The sequence below is a fragment of the Ochotona curzoniae genome, unplaced genomic scaffold, assembly GCF_017591425.1.
Source record: "Ochotona curzoniae isolate NIBS_2020 unplaced genomic scaffold, NIBS_Ocur_1.0 contig_899, whole genome shotgun sequence".
NCBI lineage: Eukaryota > Metazoa > Chordata > Mammalia > Lagomorpha > Ochotonidae > Ochotona > Ochotona curzoniae.
Window position 1 is genome coordinate 7,946,534 of NW_024466605.1, and position 20,772 is coordinate 7,967,305.

The window sequence follows — 20,772 nt, forward strand, 5'->3', positions numbered from 1 at the left end:
AACCTCATCGTGCTTGGAATGGTGAGACTGGCAGCAATTCATAAATGTTGAATTAGCAAATCCACTTGAGCAAGACCTTTGGAGCATGCCCCACATCAGGGACCTGGGGTGGGTGGGAGACTGGGTGGGGCTTCTCCCTTAAAATTCCCCTTTATGTCAGATATATGAAGGAAACAATATGGAAATGATAGTCTTACTCATTTTTCTATAGCCCTTGAACCTTGTTACCCTAATTAACTACGTAAAGATTGTCAAAAATATAATAAAAACAATGTTTACATACATAGTCAATCAGGGTAGGAAAGAACTAGGGTTAGGGAGAAGTGGGTGAGATCATTGTTTCCAAGTTTTCTATATCTGCTTCCCATTTCTGGGGGGAGGGGAGAGATAAAGGCCTAAGCCATAGCCAACCTCCTCACCATCCCAGTACCCAAGCATGGAGAAAGGCCACCTGATAACAACCCAGGCTCACACTGGCAAACCAAGATCTTACCCACCTTCTGTACCACTGAGGAGGTAGCTCCCTGGTCATTTCCCCACGTGTCTTACTAAAAGTTTTCTCAGTTCCCTTCAAACTTCATAACATACAGAAGAGATGAAGTTCAAACTAACCAAAATCTAGCTCAAAAGGTGGAAGAAACTATCGTCCAGGGACTACATCTGAATTTCCTTCATGCATTCTGCTACCTTGCAAACACACCTGGCTGTAGTCCCACAATGATGATGCCTCAGAAAAGCAACACCTGCTTCAGATAATAGGACCTAGGGCTTTACAAAAATGGCACTGCATAGTACACGTGCCTAGTACAAGGCATGCTTCCGAGCGGTTTCATCACCAATCAAACCCAATGACATGTCTGTGCTAGCTCTCTACACAGTCACCTGACGAAAACTTTACTTGCATTTCACAGGTGAGCACAGCAAGGCTAGACGTGTTTCCCTCAAGGTGGAAGTTTGCGAATGACCCACAGAGCCAGAAGCCACCCTGCTATCTCTTTGGCCTACAGCCAAGGTTCCCCACAGAAGGCCACCATGTTCCTGGCACTCTCTCCTCCGTGCCTAGCACAGAGCAGGTGCCAGGTAGAAGTAGTGGGATGATCTGGGAGATGCTTAGCTGTAGAATTCCTTTGTTATGGTGCTGAGCCACCCTGGCACCTGCAGAGCATCCACTCCCAGGGCCAAGTGCAATGACGGCATCCATGGGGTTTGCTGCCATCTCCAGGGTCCGACACCCTGGCTGAGAGTTCAAGATCAGTTAGATCACACAACATTCCTCCTTTTGTGACAGCAGACATTGCTTTTCAGTCACTGCCAGATGAGGGACACCAACAAGAAGGGGTGAGTGGCGGTATAAGAACTCTGGTGGGCCTGGCGCATATACTGGCAGGGCAGGTAAAGTTGCCTCTGGTGCCGGGATCCCATATGGACACCAATTCATGTCCTGGCTGCTCTACCTTCCATCCAGATCATTGCTCAGATGCCCAGGAAAGCTGTGGGAGGTCCAAGCCCACTAGGACCCCTGTCTGCAGGGATGTGTGAGTCCTGGATGAAGTTCCTGGCTCCTGGCTTCAGATGAGCTCAGCTCTGGTGATTACAGTCATTTACAGAGTGAACCAGCAGATTTTAAATGTCCCCATCACTCTAACTCGGCATTCCAAGGATATCTTCATTTGTATGTACGTGTATATGTGTGTGTGTATATATTATATATGATATATATATACATACATAGTTTCTTTTCCTACTCACTTTCCTTTCCTTTAAAAAACAAAAACAAAAACCCCTCTTCCCTTTTGGCCTTCCTTCCAGGGCTTTTCAATCCCAGAATCCCATGCTTCAATCAGAGTCCCCACCTGCAAGGTGGCTAAACTAACCACCTTGGGTACCAAACACGGGCACTGCACACACGGACTTGCCAATCAAGACCCATCACAGTGTTAGCTCGCAGTGTACTTCCAGCAAAGCCACTCATCTATGCCTGTGACAGGAAATGTCACAGTCCCCAGGAGGAAGGGAAGACAACTGATACCGAAGCTCTGAGTCAGCGCCCCGCCATCCCCCACCCCCCCCCCTCGTCATCAATGGAGCAGAAGGACTGTAATCACGGAGATCAGGAGGGAGACCCTGAAAGACAAGACTGAAATACTGCGACCAACTACGCACCACTCAGGCTTCCCAGGATGCCCTGCTCCACTGACCACACAGGGCCGAGGGGGCAAATGAAGAGCTCCTTGATCGGGGGCAAATGAAGAGCTCCTTGATCCCTATGCAAGGCCAACACTGAGGTCTGCACGTTTAGCTGAAGCAGCTCACTCAGGTTTGGCAATTTAGCCGATTAATTTAAAACAGGAAGCCCTGGATTTCCGTAAAGCTTTGCTAAGTGTTTGTTTACCAGGGTTGATTGTTCAACTGTACACATTCTTTGTGCATGATTACTTTTCCCTTGAGAGTTAAGGCTAAACTGTTCTCAAAAGCAGCAATTTCAGACTGACACTTTCACTCCTCCCATAACCTGTACTGATTTGGAAGGCAAAGTGACAGCGAAATCTTCTGCCTGTTGGTGTCCTCCCCAGATGCGCACGGTGCGTGTCAGGGATCCAAGCACTTGGGCCATCTCCATTGCTTTCTCAGGTGCATGAACAGGGAGCTGGATTGAAAGTGGAGCTGCTGGGATTCGAACCAGCACTGCTATTGGATGCCAGTGCTGCAGTCTGTGGCCTTACCCACTGTGCCGTCGAGTCAGCCCTGCCTCTTTCACTTTCAGTCACATACTTTTCCAAACACACAGAACTGATGCCTCTGAGCAAAGGGAGGAAAGCAAAGGCTGAGGACCATCACCCAGAGTAAAAGACTCATCTACTGTCCAGCCAACAGAGGCATATGCACAGCGTTTGGCGTCACACCCAGGAAGCCTACCACCCAGTGGGAGGCAAGTTCTGGCTTCTGTTCCAGCTGAACCAGGAGGAAGCAGCAGCTTCTTCATGGAGCGGAAATGGAGACGCGGCTAGCGGCTAGCAGCCAGCTCCCAGCCCGTGGTGTCATCTCACTTCCAGCCCGGAACAGCCCTGGTTTCTCCCAGTTCTCCGCCCCTGCCCGGAAATCGCAGAGGAATGACTTACATGGCTCTCTGGCAATGAACTGAGGTACAGTGTTGGGCACGGGAGCACTGGGGTTTGGCGTCCCTACGAGTTTGTTCTTGGCCATCTTCGTGTTTGCCTTTGCAAACTCTAGTCGTAGTGTTTGCGGTATTTCAGGGTCGAAGCGGATGCCCTTTGGAAGAAAGAACAAAATGCAAGATGTGACTGTGATGCTTTCATTTCCTCCGCACTGCGCTGGAATGGCAACAGAATAAACACACCCAGATACTCCGGTCTGTCAGTGAAAAAAAGGAGGTCACCAGCGCCCTCATTCTCCCTACGATCAGGGAAAATCCACAACATGTTATGTCCATGAGAACCAAGGGGCTTTAGCTTACTTCACTGCAAACTAATGAGGGGGATTTTCAAAACTCACTCTTATTCTTAGGGGTGTGTCGGGGGTGGTTTGGACCTTTCTGGTTCAACTTTCAAATTCTGGGCCAGCAAATTCCTAGCACCAGAAACGTAAAATACTCAGATCAAATGGCCACCAATGAGAATGAAAATTGTGACCGGGATACAAAGAACACAGAACACTTGGCACCACTGGAGCCCGACACCAGAAACCCCAGGCGGCCTTGAGCTACGCCCGGCCTCATAACACGGAAGGCTGCGTGACCGTCCATGCGGTTAGTCCTACTCCCTATGCAGAGAGAGCCAGCTTCCACCCACCCAGCTTCCCAATCACAGTTCGTTGTAAAGGTAACCCAAGCACCCAGTGTTTGGTGGGAGACAGAAATTAACCAGCTCGAAGATTTCAGCGTAACCAATAATCTTTCATTCCAGTTAGCTTGTGAATGTCAGGAAATTTAAACTCCTTGATTCCGTCAGGTTCTGACTTTGACTACAATTGGCTTGCTAGCTACATAGAGAAACAAGGATTATACAGGCCAAAGAGCAAGCTCAATTACCTCGACCCTATTCTTGCAGTTCATCAAAACAAAATTAATCACTAACATTGTCGAAAGACAAGACTTGGGTGCAGCACGTCAAGCCCTCTGCTGCCTGTATTGCTGGCATCTCTTGTCAGATCACAGTTTAAGCTGCCTGACTCAGCTCCTTGCTATTGCCCATGGGAAAACAGGACGGTGTAGTCCCTTGGGTCCCCATCACCCATGAGGGAGATTCAGACAGGAGTTTCAAGTTCCTAGACACTGGCTTGGCCCAGACCTGGCTGTTGTGGCCACATAGGGGAGTGAACCAATAGATGAAAGGTCTCTACCTTTGAACTTCACAGGCTGAACACGTGAGAGGCTGTGAATGCATGCTAAGAGATATGAGAAAGCAGAGGTGAGGAAGGCAAGGCAAGAGAAGGGCTGCCCAGCCTCTCTCCGGGTGCCTGATTCATGCCTTCAGAGATGGAACCACAGAACAGTGCACTTGCGTGGGGGAACACAGGAGCAAATGTTTTGAGGAGATACTGGGGAAGTCCTGCCACCTTCTCCACACAGACGTCTAGCAGGGAGGAGACAGAGCTGGCCTGGGATGCAGCGGCAGCAGTTCCTGCCCACGGCTGCGGATGGCACCTCCTCGTCCGGAGCCCTCTTCTAAATAAGGAGCTGGGAGCTGTGCAGAGCGGCCCCTGGCCATCACCTCGAGGTCCTCTGGGGAAAGGTTTGTGCCTGTGCTCCACTCTCCAACCCACAGAGGCCACCTGCCACCTCTTCCACAGAGGCCTCGGTGGCACGCAACTCCACCTGCTTCCTGGGGAACACACCACTTTCCAAGACCAGGACCCACCTGTCCAGCAGCTGCGCATCCTGGAGCCTGGCTGTGGTCCCCCGGAACACCCAGCCTCACCCAGCATGGCCACAAGTCTGCTATGCCACAACCTATTTGAAGCTCCACACCCGAGCTCCCCTCTTACAGAATCCGGGTTGGCGGGCTGCATCCACACACAAACTGAACCGAATCCCCCCACTCCCCTTCTCACACCCCTCATCTTCTTTGAGCTAAAATAACATCAACATTATGTTCCAAAGCAAAGATCCAACAACCGTGTTTTAACAAAGAAGAAGAAGAAAACGAAAAAAAACACTCACAAGTTCAAATGACCTAATTTGTTTGGCAGCTTATTCACAGGCAGAGGCTTAGAATGCAAGCCACATTCCTCTAGCATCTTTAACAGCAAGACCATATTTGGTAATCAATATCCTGAGCGGCTAACTTTCAGTCTACAGAGATTAGTGAAGCCAAAAACAGTTTAAATGTTAAAGGAGGAGGAGGAGGTGGGGGAGGAAGAGGCAAAGGAGAACACAAGAAGAAAATGAGAGAGATGAATAAGAGATAGGAAAGAGTCAGGTGGGGGGTAAGCCCTGTGCTTTTAATTAAAACCTAAAAAGATGCTTTTCTGGCAACACCGTGTTCACGTGAAATGCTGTCAGGATAGGTGTACCAAGCGAAAGGCTGGCACCAGTGGTCCCTCTCACAGAGGAGAGCCAAGTGTCGCACTGCCATGGAGGAGAAGGGCGCTTTCTGCATATCAAGACAACGTTCATTTGAGAGCCAGGTTTCTGTAAGCTAGCAACACGGACTGCCAACAGCATCAAGCAAACGTAGGCTCTGCGCTCCCCACCTGGGCCGGCTGCTGGAAGGAAGGCAATGACAGGCTGCTGCTGGAAAAGCAGTTCAACAGGTGGCAGTGCAGCAAAGGGCTCAGCAAGTTTGTGTGGGACAGGATGCAGGGAGGTATATGCTGGAGGTGAGAGGTGAGGGAGGGCCAGGAGAAGGCGGCTCCACAGGCAGGGGAGAGGAAAGACCTTGAAGGCCCCAGGGGCGGGCTGTCTGGCCTCACTGAGAGCCCCTGGGAGACCTGCTCAAAGACGCTTGGAACCACCCTCCAAAGTGCAGCTTGAAGAGCCTGCAGTTCTCACAAATTCCCAGGCAATGCTGATACTGCCTGGGCAGGGGCCACAAGAGGGGAACCCTGTTACTGGCAGATTAGCACTATGGGCTAAGGAGGAACTTAGAGCTGTTGGGGTGGGGCTTTCATCCCACTGGTCCTTGGAGAGGCAGGGCATGGGGGTGTTCATGCTGCATGCCTATCCATTTCATCAATTACTTTATGTGGGCCAGAAGTCACCCAAAGTGATGACACATGTTTGGTCCTCTGGGAGAATCAACCTTGACCGTCCAGACAGAGGAAACAGGGATGGGCAGTGCTTAGTCAACTTCTTCCCACACAGCTTCCCACCAGGGAGAAGGCCTCAAAACTCCTACCACTAGGCTCATCAGAGCACCCTGCTGGCTATTGGAATCTTCTGTCTTGGGTACAAGTCTGCCGGCTAGCTCAGGGTCTTTACAAATGGCCAGCCCATCAGTCGTGGACAATGAATTTCAGGGGCAACAGAATCATTCATTTACAGGGTGAAAAAATGAGGAAGAATGAGGCAGATCTATACGTACTTACTTAAAAAAACATAATGCCCATGGCTATACCAGGGTTCTTTTTTAATTCAACCATGTTTCATAGCACGGATATGACAGGTACAGTTCCCTGAGACTAGAAAATAGAAAAGGTCATCACGGGGCAACCAATGTGTTAATGGTGATGACCCTGATGAGGGGAAAGAGGACACAGCAAGCACACATCTCTACAATTTTGCCTGAAAATTTTTACAATTACATATAATTTTAATAATCTTTTATGTATTAACTTGAAAACAGAGTGACACAGTATGAAAGAGACAGAGAGAATCTCACATCTGTTGGTTCACTACTCAGATGGCCACAATAGTTGAGGCTGGGCTGGCCACTGTCTGGACCTTCCATCTGGATGGCAAAGACTATAGTACTCCATTGAGGCATCTTAGTAGGAAGGTGGATTAGACGTGGATTGGTTTGGGCTGGTGCAGTAGCACGACAGGCTAATCCTCCACCTGTGAGGGCTGGCATGCCCTTTGAGCACTAGATCATGTGCCAGATGTTCCACTTCCCATCCAGCTCCCTGCTGTGGCCTCGGAAAGCAACGGAGGACAGCCCAAGGCCTTGGGATCCTGCACCTGCATGGGATACCAGAAACAAGCGCCTAGCTGTGATCAACGGGACCACTCGGGGAATGAACCGTTGAATGGAAGATCTTTCTTTCTGTCTCTCCTTCTCTCTGTATATCTGCCTTTCCAATAAGGGGGAAAGAAAACCCTTAAAAACAAAACAAAACCTGGGCCCGGCGCGGTGGTGCAAGTGGTTAAGGTCCTCGCCTTGCATGCCCGGGATCCCATATGGGCGCCGGTTCTAATCCCGGCAGCCCCGCTTCCCTTCCAGCTCCCTGCCTGTGGCCTGGGAAAGCAGTCAAGGACGGCCAAAGCTTTGGGAACCTGCACCCGCGTGGGAGACCCGGAAGAGGCTCCTGGCTTCGGATCGGCATAGTATCGACCTGTTGCGCTCACTTGGGGAATGAATCATCGGACGGAAGATCTTCCTCTCTGTCTCTCCTCTCTGTACATCCGCCTTTCCAATAAAAAAATAATAAAAATAAATCTTTAAAAAACAAAACAAAACAAAACAAAACAAAACAAAACAAAACAAAACAAAACCTGGGGAGCGGAGACTATCCTAGACATTTAGATATGGGAAGTTGGTGTCCCATGTAGTGACTTGTTCCTCTGTACCACAGCACCCCCTTTATTTCCTAAAGTCCTAATTGATGCCAATACAGATTAAAAGTTAGAACAAATGATTTTCTACAGAGAGGTAGCAAGCAGGGCCAGTGGTAGAAAAGATACCCCAGCACCCAGCCAGCTGTGTTTGTCTTTTGGCAATAACATCAAAGGTACAGACAAGTTGCAGGCTCTTCCTATTACACACACAGAACTGCCTGCCCTTGTAACTCGTGGTGGTCAATCATAAGGATGCTGCCTCTTTAACCTCTTCTTCAGCTGGCTTCCCCAAATCCAGAACATCTCTGTGTATTCCTGTTCTATGATCCAACCCAGAATCACACACAGCATTACAGTTGCCACATCTGGTTAGTCTCCTTTAATGTGGAAAAATTTTTTTTTAGTCCTTGTCTTTTGTGACCCTGGCATTTGAGAAGAGTACAGGCTATTTATTCCTCAGAATGTCCCTGAATTTGGTTCTATCTAAGGTTAGGCATTTTTGGCAGGAATATTGCAGCAGAAATTCTGTGTTCTGTTTGGCATGTCCTATTGGGAGGCACACATGACTTCTGTCCTCTGATTGGCGGCAAATTTTCATTTTCAAACCAGCGTGTTATCACAGAGGGTCCTTTAAGATGATGTGAACAGGGCCTGGCACAGAAACCTAAGTGGCTAAAGTACTCGCCTTGTATGCGTCGGGATCCCATACAGGTGCCAGTTCATGTCCCAGCTGCCCTGCTTGCGCCTTAGGAAAACAGTAGAGGACTGCCCAAAGCCTTGGGACCCCGCACCCGCGTGGGAGACCCAGAAGCAGCTCCTGGCTTTGGATCAGCTGAGCTCTGGTTGGTGGGGCCAATTGGGGAGTGAACTAGTGGATGGAAAATCTTTCTGCTTCCTTTTTTCTGTAAATCTGCCTTTCCAATAAATCAGTCTTTAAGATGATATGAGTATCTTCTCATCAAATCTACTCTTCTTGACATATATGAATGACTCTCACGTGGGGCAAGGCTCACTCTCACAGCTGCAACACGGTCCCCCAAGCATCCCGCTTGCATACATCACTTTCCTGCTTCGTGGAAAAGCCTTCACTTCTCCCCTGCTGGCTCACTCATTGATTATTCATGCACATCAGTCCTGCGATTTATAATTCAGTACTATCATTACTGTCAGCTCGCCTTATCCCCGACTTCCAAATCCATGGATTCAACCAACTGCACTGAGAAAATTAAACAGCTGCACCTACATGGAACAAGTACATCCTTTTCTTTTCCTTAAGATCTAAACTTACAGTGTCACAATGATTCACTGTGAATACTTGAGAAAAATATACGCAAGGAGGAGGGGGCTGGCCCTCATAGTTGGGACTATAGCTCACATCCCTCCTGCCTCAGTTTCTTGCCTGTGTAGAATCTGGGGACGCAGTGGTGACAGCTCAAGGTTCGTGCCACCCACTGGCGGACCTGTAGTGCATTAATAACCCCCAAGTTGCAGGCACCTCGGGAAGGTACCAGTGCACTGGAGCTTTCCGTCTCAAATAGATGAAGGACACAGTAGGATGTACAATGCAAATGTCACACACCATTTTACAGCACGGAACCCTGGACAGGATCCCCCACAGCGCCGAAGGACAAGTGCACTCTGGTGTTCAGACTGTAACATGGAGGCTATGCACACACAGGTACATACACATGCTCAAATTCCTATTTAATTTTCTGGATCCTTTAGGTATAGATAATGTATTTAGATACTGAAGTTCACACTGATAATACCTATTCCAGGCCACAGCCAATGGCTGGAGTGTAGCTTCTTAGGTTATCTTAGATGCTACAAATTGCCAAACTCTGGTTGTCCACTACATTAATTTAACCTGCAGAACAGAAGAACACAATTAAATAGTTTCAAATTTGCTAGCCAACACCACTAGACAAAATATACATAGTAACTGAAATTCAATATGTCCTTATAGTTCTTGTCATTAGAATCAAGATGAGCCAAAATGAATAGTGGAGAATTTGGGGGGTTACTTGCCCCCATTCCTCCTCTCAGGGATTGTATTATTCATTTGAAGCAGTTTGATTCATTGATTTCTTTGTCTTCAGTTTTCAGTCTCTCACTATTTTGCCGTTTCAATTTTATCTATTACATAGTATCCAGTGAAAAAGGTTCATCATTTTTAAAGTGTTTCCATCACCCCATTCACCAATCTGCTCACCCATTTGTTAGCGTATTTTAGTGTGGACACAAACACTGAAGAACAGTGATCTGAAATCCTCCCTTCCCCCACTTGCTTTGACTTTCTGAAATGCTGCTGCTCTTCGAGGATGATTCTAAATAACCAAAGGCTTTTAGTACCATTTATTATAGCTATTTTGAAATTTCATTTAACTTTTCATGGATATGTGGAAACTTAAAAATGAGGATGGTAAGGGCCTGGCACAGTAGCCTAGCGACTTGGGTCCTCGCTTTGCATGCATCGGGATCCCATATGGGTACCAGTTCTAATTCCGGAGGCCCCGTTTTCTATCCAGCTCCCTGCTTGTGGCCTGGGAAAGCAGTCAAGGATGGTTCAAAGCCTTGGGACCCTGTACCCGCTTGGGAGTTCCAGAGAAAGCTTCGGACTCCTGGCTTTGGACCAGCTCAGCTCCGGCCATTGCTGCCACTTGGGGAGTGAATCAACAGACGCAAGATCTTCCTCTCTCTCTGTATGTCTGACTTTCCAATTAAATAAATCTTTATTTAAAAAAAAAAAATGAAGGTGATAAAAAGAAGTGGAGCTACACATGCTGTATAGAAGAACCCCATTACAAAACAAAGTCAGGTGAACTCCTGGTACACTCCCCAGGCTGGGTGGTTTGCTGCCTCCCTCGTCCTGGTGAACTGGTAGTTCGACAGTCTCAACACGGCAAGGCACACTGCTCCATCAGGCGAAAGCACGTGACACATCTTTTCTCCTTGACAGTAGTTTTTTACTGTCCAGGGGCTCAGTTCTCTTTTGAAACACAGCGTGTCATTTCCTTCTTCCAGTAAGACAGAAGGCCATTTCCTAGTGAAATACCCCTGAGTGTCACACTCAGCCCACTCAGACCTGGTGACCGAGTGGATCTGGTACACGCACGCGGATCTGGTACCGAATTAGGTGACAGCATCATAGGTTTTTTCCCCTTCAATAGAATAAAAATAGTCAAGCAACAGCAATACCCTAAGAGGCCACCTAGCAGGTTGCCAAGAATTTCCTGGTTGTCTTCCTTCACGGCTAACCTCATAGGAAAATCTACTTCAGCTTGAAGGAACGCACAGGCCTAGTCACTCCAGCCCAACCAGCTGTTCACAGTGCAAAGGAGAAACAAACTTGCTCTCCTTAGGCCCGAAGCCTTTAACCAGCTCGCTCTGACCTCCCGATACCCAAGCACAGAGCTCCACCATCAGAAAGTACAGTCATGGTCACAACCGTGTGGCAAGCCACCTGCCTTTGTGATCACCTGCTTAGCTCTTCCCCAGTTCGCAATCCACTGACCATTATAAAGGTGAGATGACCTCAACAGAATTCCTGTCCGAGGTCCAAAAATCAACATACAGGAGGAAAGGAGCTCATGCCAAGGTCAGACATGGCCCAGATCATCAGGCATGACCTTGTTTTATCTGACCCTTTCCCACCCCCCACCTTATCTCTGTTTCTGGTTGTAGAGCCCAAATCCTTGTTAGTTAAGCTATCTATTCGGCCTTTCCCAAGCAGATGCCTCAGTAAATACACAGAATTCCTTCACAATCTCTCCATCTCGGATCTCCACCATGTGGGAGCTGAGCTACAATTGAGCCTGTGTCACAAGTTTTTTTAATCTCCCTCCCCCACCTTTTTTTTTTTTTACAGCAAGGCCTAGCAAGTGGGACACCACTGTAGGGATGGGGGTTAATGCAGGTCGGCAAGTTTTTCCCCACTCCTCGAAACTACCAAGAATCAAATGAGAGAGCTAACCAAACACTGCCTATTACCATTATCTGCGGGGCATCTCACAAAGGCATGTAAGGGCAGAAGTGACCCCACCGCCGGGGGTCCTGAAGAGGATGATCTGCTTAGTGGAATGCATGGGTGAGAGGGTGGGCAGCTCTGCAAGACACTTCTACTTAAACGCACAGACGTAAACTCAACGGCTCCTGAGTCAAAAGCCACCTGAATCTCTGAGCAACCATTTCCCGCAAGAAACACACAGTAGTCCAACACCATTTCCCTCCCTTATGGCTGACCAGGACGGGTCACCAACACGTCAGCTGAGAAAACGGCTTCTATCACCCAGTCTTCACGAGCGTTAAACTGCAGCCCAAACTGTAGATGAAGAAATACTAGAACGTCTCAAAAATGTGAGTCCTTCGCGACTAAGCAAACACGGAGGTCTATTGTATCTAGGAATGACATCCGTAATGAGCTGCTTTAATGTTAGCTAAAAAAGCAATGGTGTATTTACAAAGATGATGAATGATGGCAGGATGTTACAGATCCTTTAAATTACAGCTCCGAAATACAGTTCACACACAACACACACCCTTTCTAGAGCAGCGCCTTCCATGCTTCCTAGTACCATCACAGAATTGTGCAACAACATTATAAGCTGAAATCTTCTCAAAATGAAACTTATTCTCACTGGTAGTTCCTCCCCATCTCTCCCTCTATCCTTCTCCCTTTTAATCACTAACTCACATTTAATCTGAATTTCTGTATATATTCTGGGGATTAAATAAAAATGAAATCATCCAACACAAGGTCTTTTGTGACAAGTGTCCTTTACCTAATATGTTTCTTAAAAGGCAGATTTATAAAGAGAACAAACAGTGAAAGATCTTTCATCCAATGCTGATTCACTATCCAAATGGCCACAATGGTTGGAGCTGAACCAATTCAGAGCCAAGAGCCAGGAGCCTCTTCCAGGTCTTCCATGCAGGTACAGGGTGCCAAGGCTTTGGGCCGTCCTCGACTGTTTTCCCAGGCCACAGGCAGGGAGCTGGATGGCAAGTGGGATTAGAACCGGTGCCCGCAAGGCAAGGAATTTAGCCACTAGGCTACTGCGCTAGGCCCAGGTTCTTTTTTAAGTTGGTATGAATGTCACATATGCTTTTGTGTGTGTATATGTTAGGATCCAGCTGCTGGATCCTAAGGCATTTAATGCCACTTGTGTGGCGGAATGGGGGTGGGAATAGAAATGTGCTTAATTTCTTAAGCAGCTGTATCATTTCATTCCTAATACTAATATATGCGAAGTTCACTTTTGCCAAATCTTTGCTATCCACTTGTTCTTTTCTGTTGTTTTTATTTTAGCCACCCTGATGGGTGTGAAGTGATATCTCATTGTGGTTTTTCTTTACAACTCTGGCTACTCTTCAATTCTGAAACATTTTCTAAAGAGGACCAAGCATATGGAGGCAGAACCGACCCAGCAACTGCAACTACCAGTGTGTATGTAGGCTGTTTCAGGTGAGACTGTGCTGGGCCCTGTACCGGCAAACACACACAAGAATCAGGTCTGGGATGGCCTCAGATGAGGTTTCTTGAGTGATTCCCTACCAACTGAACTGCTGGTCTCAGAACCCTGGCCATGGAGAGAACTGCAGGTTCCACGAGCTGACTGTGGGGTGCATGTGTCAGGGCTGGGGCTCCTCAGTGGCTCAGATGGAGCAGAGGACGGCATATACAAATGTACATGGAGGATATGGCAGTACATCAGAGCCTCCAGAGGATATCTGGTACCATGGCAGAGGACAGACCAAACTGATCAACTACCCCAGCCAATCATTGGAAATGAAGATCTGGGCAGATGGAGACACTAAGGTGGACTATAGCAGCCGGTGGATTTGGGAGAGATCTCATCGTGACCGGAGTGGCGGGATCGCCAGCAACTCAGGACTGTTCAACTATCACAACCTCTTGAGAAATTCATGGTGTTATATAAATTTCTATTTTTCTTCCTGCTGTTGATTTTGTATTGTGGCTTTTCACTTAAGAGGGATGTATGGTGACTGTGTAATGGAGACTATCATGTCCAGATGTGAGGATGCAGTGCAGCGTGCATCTCTACTTCCAGATCAAAGAAGGACTACTAATGAAACTATTAGCTGTATCTTGACAATGGGAGGCTGGACTCTCTGCCATTGTCCATGCCCACAGTGATGAACATGTGACTGTTTATGAAGAGCTATACTATAGTAATAATATAGGAGGATTTGGTGGACAGGGAGGGGATTGGAGAACGAGGCAGGGGAAAAATAAATAAATAAATAAATAAAACAAGCATGAAAGCCTTCCGCTGTCCTTAAAGAGCATTTTAGTTACAAAAAAGGGGACTACCCTTTTTAGGGACTACCCCCATTAGGGATGGCTAATCTCTCAGCAATACAGAAGGAAACAAGGTTGAAAGAACTGATATACCTTTTAACAGTTTAAAAAAAAAAAAAAGATGCTAGTTAGACATAAGTAGTTCCCTGGAAATTATTGGGAGACATGTCATTTCCATCAGGAATCAGGAATATTCTGAGGACTCGCAGGAACTGAAATACATTTGCAGGTTTCTGAGTCCTGGCGCTCATGAAACAGATTAGAAACAGACACGATGCAAGGTATACTCAAGTTTCCTCCCTGCCCGCCTGCTCCCGGGTCTGGGAAAACAACTGTTCCATTCAGCTGGAGCCTTCAAGGACTCGGCGGTGTGGAGAGTACACAAAGGGGCCTCTGGGTATCGCGGTACAGTGGAGGTGACTCTAGCCATTGGAGGCAGGGGCTTGGACCAAGTGAACAGTGGAGCCGCAAGGTAGAAACATGAAGGATGGTGTGACAAGAGGAGGAATCGGGAAGGGAGGCGGGAGGCCAAAGCCACCATTTCCAAAATGGCTGCTAACACACTATTTCTGGACATGAAGGAATTGAAACGTTCTAAAATCGATAAATACACCATCGTCAAGTTCCCAGATGGGTTAGAAGCAGAGGGTTTTTGCGACAAGCAGCAACTGACAGGATTCTAGCACTGTCCCTTCTGGAGATCTTGCAACCAAGGGAGACAGGCTTCTCTGTCCTACTGAAGCCATTTCAACCTTCAGAATATCTGGAAATACCTAGGCGGGCATGCAGTTCTATGGTTTTAGACTATATCGGCAGGACAGACTGACAGCAAGGTTGACAGACAGGCTGACACACATGGCGGTCCCTTAGAATTTAACTGCCTTGCCTACACATTTAGAAATGAAGTCTCTTGAAAATCAAGCAGCCTGCCAACATTTCCAGTTAACTACGGGGCGGCTCCACATCAGAATTCAATTTTCTGAATCCCCGACGGGGGATGTGCCTGCATGAGGACAAGACAATTCTGTAAAGTTCACCATTTTACAAAGACGACATTGTTTTCACATAAGAATCGAGCCTGTTGTTCGGTTTCCAGCGTGCTAAGCCTTAGGTAGATGTGGCTTCCAACAAAGAATGAACAAGGGAGCGGAAGAATCCGTCAGATGTAAACTGTATTTCATACTTTTCCTAAATAAGGACATCGCTCCCAGAAACATTGGGACTGTTAGTACAACAGCCTGGGCTGCTGGGCCTCTGCCCATTGAGAAACAACACGGGGCCCATCACGTCTTGTTCTTTTTCTTACTCCAGCTTCTTTCAAGTGCTTGCCCTGACTTTACCTTAGAATCATCTGATTTAATGCTCAGGAACCTCCTTGAGTAACTCAGGGTCATGTGTTGGTAGGACAGTTAGGTAAGACGTCAAGAGTGAGTTCCGTCTCCCAGAATTCTCTGTGGCCACAGAGCCACACGTCTCGAGTGGATGCCGGGTTCTGAATTGAGGTATAACTCCTTGTTCTAGGAAGCACTGTATGGTGAAAATTATTGTGTATTCCACTTTCCTGGTTCATGGCACACAGATTTTTAAAAATCTGCTTTATTATTTTCAAATCAGATGCTGCATCAGACAAAATGAAATAGTCTTGAAGGTTTTTTTTTTTAAAGTACGGAAGACATTTCCTTATCTAGCCTAGAGTATTTCCCTAGGCTTAGCCTTAATCTTTTATAAACCCATGAAATTTCTGTCCTGCTAGTATCTGTGACAAAGTTAGGTTTGAGAGTTGCAGAATGAGCTTGGTTACAACAGAGAAGCCCCACCTCATCCAGCCCATGTTGGAGGCTTCAGGCACAATCTGTAAACTGACAGGGGGAAGAACGGATTAGCTATGTTTAAAAAACAGGCAACGTCTCATTTATGCAGACATCAAGAAGAGTTCAAGGAACTGGAAGGAGGACGGTATCGGTCGGTCAGCCCTCTTCTACATGCTGACACTTAACGGGAAAGAGGTAGTGGGGAAGCCAACTGTCCAGAAGCACACCCTTGCTGTTAGTTACAAAGGCATGTTTTAAAAAGTTAGTGCAAAGGACTTAAAAAAGTCCATGTCACTTTTTCATAATATGCATTTTTCTATGAACTTTTGGTAAATACCTTCAAATGGTGACAATTGCACAGGAGATACTCCAATGTGGTCTCCACTTTGTGGAAGCCCCAAGAGTCTTAGGTTGCGGGGATCTGGAATACGGACTGTGGACTGACTCTCTGGCTTCAGTATGCCCCTGCCTGACTTTGGATATGCAATCTGTGGCTCAGTTCCTTCAGCCAGAAAGTAGGAAGAAAAGTAGTGCACACCTAATGGAGGTGGACAGTAAAGATGAACTGGGTTCTTGTGAATGGCTAGAGAAATGCCACTGGGCATAGGATACGTATTAATCCTGGTGGCCGGTACTTGCCAGCTAGGAATCATCTCTCCAAAGAGGAACTGATTGGGTCGTCTTCCCCCTTCACCTTTTTGGAGAAGAGATGTCTCCCATTTACAACGCCAAAGGATGAGAATCACATTCAGTTCTGTGAATCCAACAAAGGGGAAGAGACAGCCTCAGAGGACACATTCATTTCACAGCCATCATTTCCTGTGTATCCTGCCTCTCTCACTCCATTTCTGCTGGCCAGTTTTGGGCAGCTTCACTGGCTCTTGGGAGTGGGGGCTTTTTTTCCAGGAACTGCCTAAAACTGCAGCCCCTTCGTAGGAGAACCAAGCAAACACACTGGGTAGGCGTCTGGGTCTCCACCCGACTTGCTCCTTCATGTCAGCCACATAAATTTCCACGAATGCACACTTGCGTTCCATGAGCCAGTCACCACTGTGTACATAACCAGGTCTCCAGAGAATCTGCTTTGTATAGGACGACTATAAAGTCATGACAGGGCCTTTGAAGCAGCTATGAACTCAATCCTTAACGTGTCAACAGAATCAAAGACAGGCCGAGTTTATTTTTGAGAAGGGTTGAGAGGGCATGACGGCTTGAACTTCTGCCACTGTGTTCTTCAACTACCCGGAAAGGAATGATGGAAAGACCCGGGCCCTGATTGTGATAGAAAGGGGCAGATAGCCGAGCCAAGCACAGGCAGCTATCCACCAGGGCAGTATTTCACAGTGACGCTTGGAGATAGATGATATTAGAGGGAAAGAAACACAGGCCCAAGTGCAGACACTGCTGCAGTACTCAGGCTTCCTGATGCTTGTGTTTCCAGCGTTGAGGACTTCAAAAGTAAACGGGGGTCAACCGCGCAAGGGAGGACAGAGGCATCTCACGGAACTCTTCCTGGATAACGGCCACCCAGCTGGCTTTCTCCGCTTGGGGTTCACAGTCGGGACAACACAATGAGCCAAGGGCTTCATTCCATCTTTGGTTTTAGCATAGAATGTCTTTTCACTCCTGTCAACTGCGCCACATAAATATCACAGAAGTGGACTCGGGCACTTCAAGTTGGTCACGTGGCCGACTGCAGGTCTTAGTGTGGCAGGGGGCAAACCTACACAGACTTGCATCTGGTTATGGTTATACTAGACATCAGACCTCTGAAATTGCGACAGTCAAGTTCACTTTTTTAGGAAACTAACAATGAGGGTCTGCCCCAATCATGTACTTCCTTGTACCTGGCATTAAGGGTGTTACAGCAGACATTTCAGAGGCTAATTATAGCCCAAAGAGAGAATGGAAGATGCACTCTTGTCGATGTGACCATGAAAATGATTTCAAGACAATGTGGTTCCTCCCTACAGAACTCATGTCATAGGCTTAAATCATCGAGTCTCGAATCCAGGATAAAGCCAGTGAACAAAGATCAAACCCTTGTCCTGGGCCATTTGATAGCACTGAACCAGGTGAGTTTAAAAAAATACACGCATTTCATCACATAGCAATCCTGATGGAAAAGCAATGGTGTTCAAATATGAACTTATTATAACTGACAACTGAAAATGTAGCTCATGTTTTATTTGCTAATTATAACAAACGAAAACCACTTCATTTACAAAGGCAAAATATGCTGAAACATACTGTTTAAAATCACAACCCAGGACCACTTTGGGAAGGATAGGCTTAGAAATATCAGTCTCACAGCCCCTGAGCAGCTCTGCTCTTCTAATAACAAAGCAGTATCCTCAAATCCACAGTATTGCTTTAAAGAGGGGATGAGTCCTCCAAGGAAAAGAAAACGGGCAATTACAGATTCATCTTCTACATACAAAAGAGCAGATGGACCTGTTTCTTTACCTGCATACACAGTGCAAATCCCAGGTCATGAACATAATTTTCAATGAAAGTGCTTTAGGAACTTACAAGGTGCACTGAATAACTAGCACCATGCCTAGTAAGAGTATGTGAACCCTACAAACTCATTGAGTGAGTCTTGGTCCATGTAACGCAGGCTACTTGCGAGGTAGGCAGGGAGAGAGAACGCAGGAAACGTGTTCTCTGACCTGTGCCCGGAGTGCGTGCTAGGTCATTTGAGGACCCAGCTAAAAACTTCCTAAGTGCCTTCAGGATCATTCTGCACAGGTTTACCCTGAGCTTTTATTAGCGGCTGGTGTAGAAGAGAGTAGGGGAGGAGGAGAGAAAAACAGCACTGACATAAACAAACTCTACAATTGAAAGAAGACAGTTGCCTGAATTTTCCAAAATCATTCTGGAAAGACTTCCATTTAAAGACGAGACACAGACAATATGCTTCCCGGTGTATTTTTACAGCCCTGTTGTTTCTCTCTCTCTCTCTCTCTCTTTTTTCCCCCAGCAGTGAACTCCCCATCCCCAAAAGGATCCAGCCGCATCTCCCAGTGTATACACCACCAGCTCCCGGGAACACTAATGAAGCCAAATGCTGCAAGGAGCAAGAAAGCATGTACATTCTAGCTGCTGTCAAGCTTAAAAAAACAAACAAACAAACAAACAAACAAACAAACCTGAAAAAGGACAGTGTTTTAGAAGGAAAAGGCTGTATTTCCTTTTTAAATATTATTGTCTTTTTTTTTAATAAGTCATAGGCTTTTAACCTTGATATTACTCAGGATAAAGATGAATTCCCAGGCTAGCATGATGGCACAGTAGGCTAAAGCTCTTTCTTGTTCTCTCTTTGTAAATCTGCCTTTCAAATAAAAATAAATAAATCATTTTCAAAATTTTATTTTCCTTTTACTTGAAAGGCAGAGAGGGACAGAGAGGGATCCTTCATCCACTGGAAGGCATTGTAAGATAAACCAAAAGACTATCTCTCTCTCTCTCTCTCTCCCCCTCTGTCTAGCTCTCCTCTCTGTATCTCTGCTTTTGAAATAAAAACAAATCTTAAGAGAAAAAAAAAAAAGAGTTCCATCAAATATTAATACATCTGTAGTGGTGCCTAGAGCCATGTCTCATATCACTCACAGTGAATTCTTCCATGGAGGAGAGAATCTGATTTTAATGCAACACTGCCATTGATGGCTCGCACTGCTTGTCAGGTTAAGTGACAGAGGACAGGGCATGGAAATGGAGTTTCCGCACCCTGCCTTCCTAGCTCCTCTGGCACCAAAGTAGTTGAATGGCATGAAAAGTGCACCCTGCCCCTCCTGCCTTCTGCACCATTCACAACAACTGGCAGCGCAGAAATTACCCCGGAGGCTTTGAGGACCTGGCTCCTCCTGCCTCCTAGCGTACTAGGCTAACTACAGGAAAACTTTGGGCGCTGGGAGCTCCCTGCGTGCCTGAGGCTTTGCTTCTCCTGTGTGGCTCTCAATCTGATTAGAGGGTGAGAGCCTACAATCCCCCGACTTTGGTGGCTCAGCGCAGTGGCTCCTGCAGTGTAGCCGGAGCTGCTGTCACCAAGCTTGGGAAATAAAGACTACTCCTAACATCCTACACTCGTGTCCAGCGTGGTCTCTCTCTCTCTCTCTCTTGCTCTCCACAACATGATGAACCCAGTAAAAACACAGAAATAAAGAAAGACAGAATCTACTCCTTAAGCCTAGCTTTTTTTTTTTTAACTACTTTTAAAAAAACCCTCTAACATAGCCCATCAAATGGCTCACAACGCCTTCCAGTCCAGAATTTGGGGCTTAGGAATGGGTTAGTGGAAAAGAATGTAAACAGTCAAATCCAATCTGCAGAAGTTCACTGTGGAGGACTTCCTGCGCTGCACAGGGAGCCAAAACACAGGGAGGGACAATTCGCCTGACCCCGGAGCGACTCAAAACGATGCTCTTCCTGCTGTCTAAGGCATCAGCCCAAGACATTCACTGATCTCACCAGGCTGAGGCTCTTCTACAAAGTCTCACTGGTTGCTAAGACAGACAAGTCTAACGACTGAATTTGTGTGTGTGTATGTGTGTGTATGCGTGTGCGCACAAAGACACCACCACCACCCACCATTAACAATGCAGAAGAGCTTACAGGCTTGAGGATATTCCGCTAACACTGCAACTCCAGTTAAGGAGGATGGACTGACTTAGTGTTCATTAGAAATCAACGTTCAGAAATTCTCCGAACCCAAGGATATTTGGAATTCCTAAGAGAAACAAGTTTGGTACTAGTCTTACAAAGAGGGAATTTTAGGGGCCTGGTGTCATAGCCTAGCAGAGTTAAGCTACCACCTGTGCTGCCCCTTCAAGTTCTAGCTGCTCCACTTCCAATCTAGCCTCCCGCTAGTGCACACAGAAAAGCAGCAGATGGCCCAAGTCCTG

At 46.9% G+C, this 20,772-nt stretch overlaps 1 protein-coding gene across 2 annotated transcripts in view; it reads right to left on the reverse strand.

Annotated features, from left to right (window-relative positions):
* RBPMS (RNA binding protein, mRNA processing factor) overlaps positions 1–20,772 on the reverse strand; it is a 168,749-nt gene that overhangs the window by 55,002 nt on the left and 92,975 nt on the right. For both annotated transcript variants that reach the window (XM_040994227.1, XM_040994226.1), the window contains exon 5: positions 3,120–3,270. In XM_040994227.1, the coding sequence (XP_040850161.1) occupies positions 3,120–3,270 (151 nt within the window). The remainder of the gene's footprint in view (positions 1–3,119; positions 3,271–20,772) is intronic.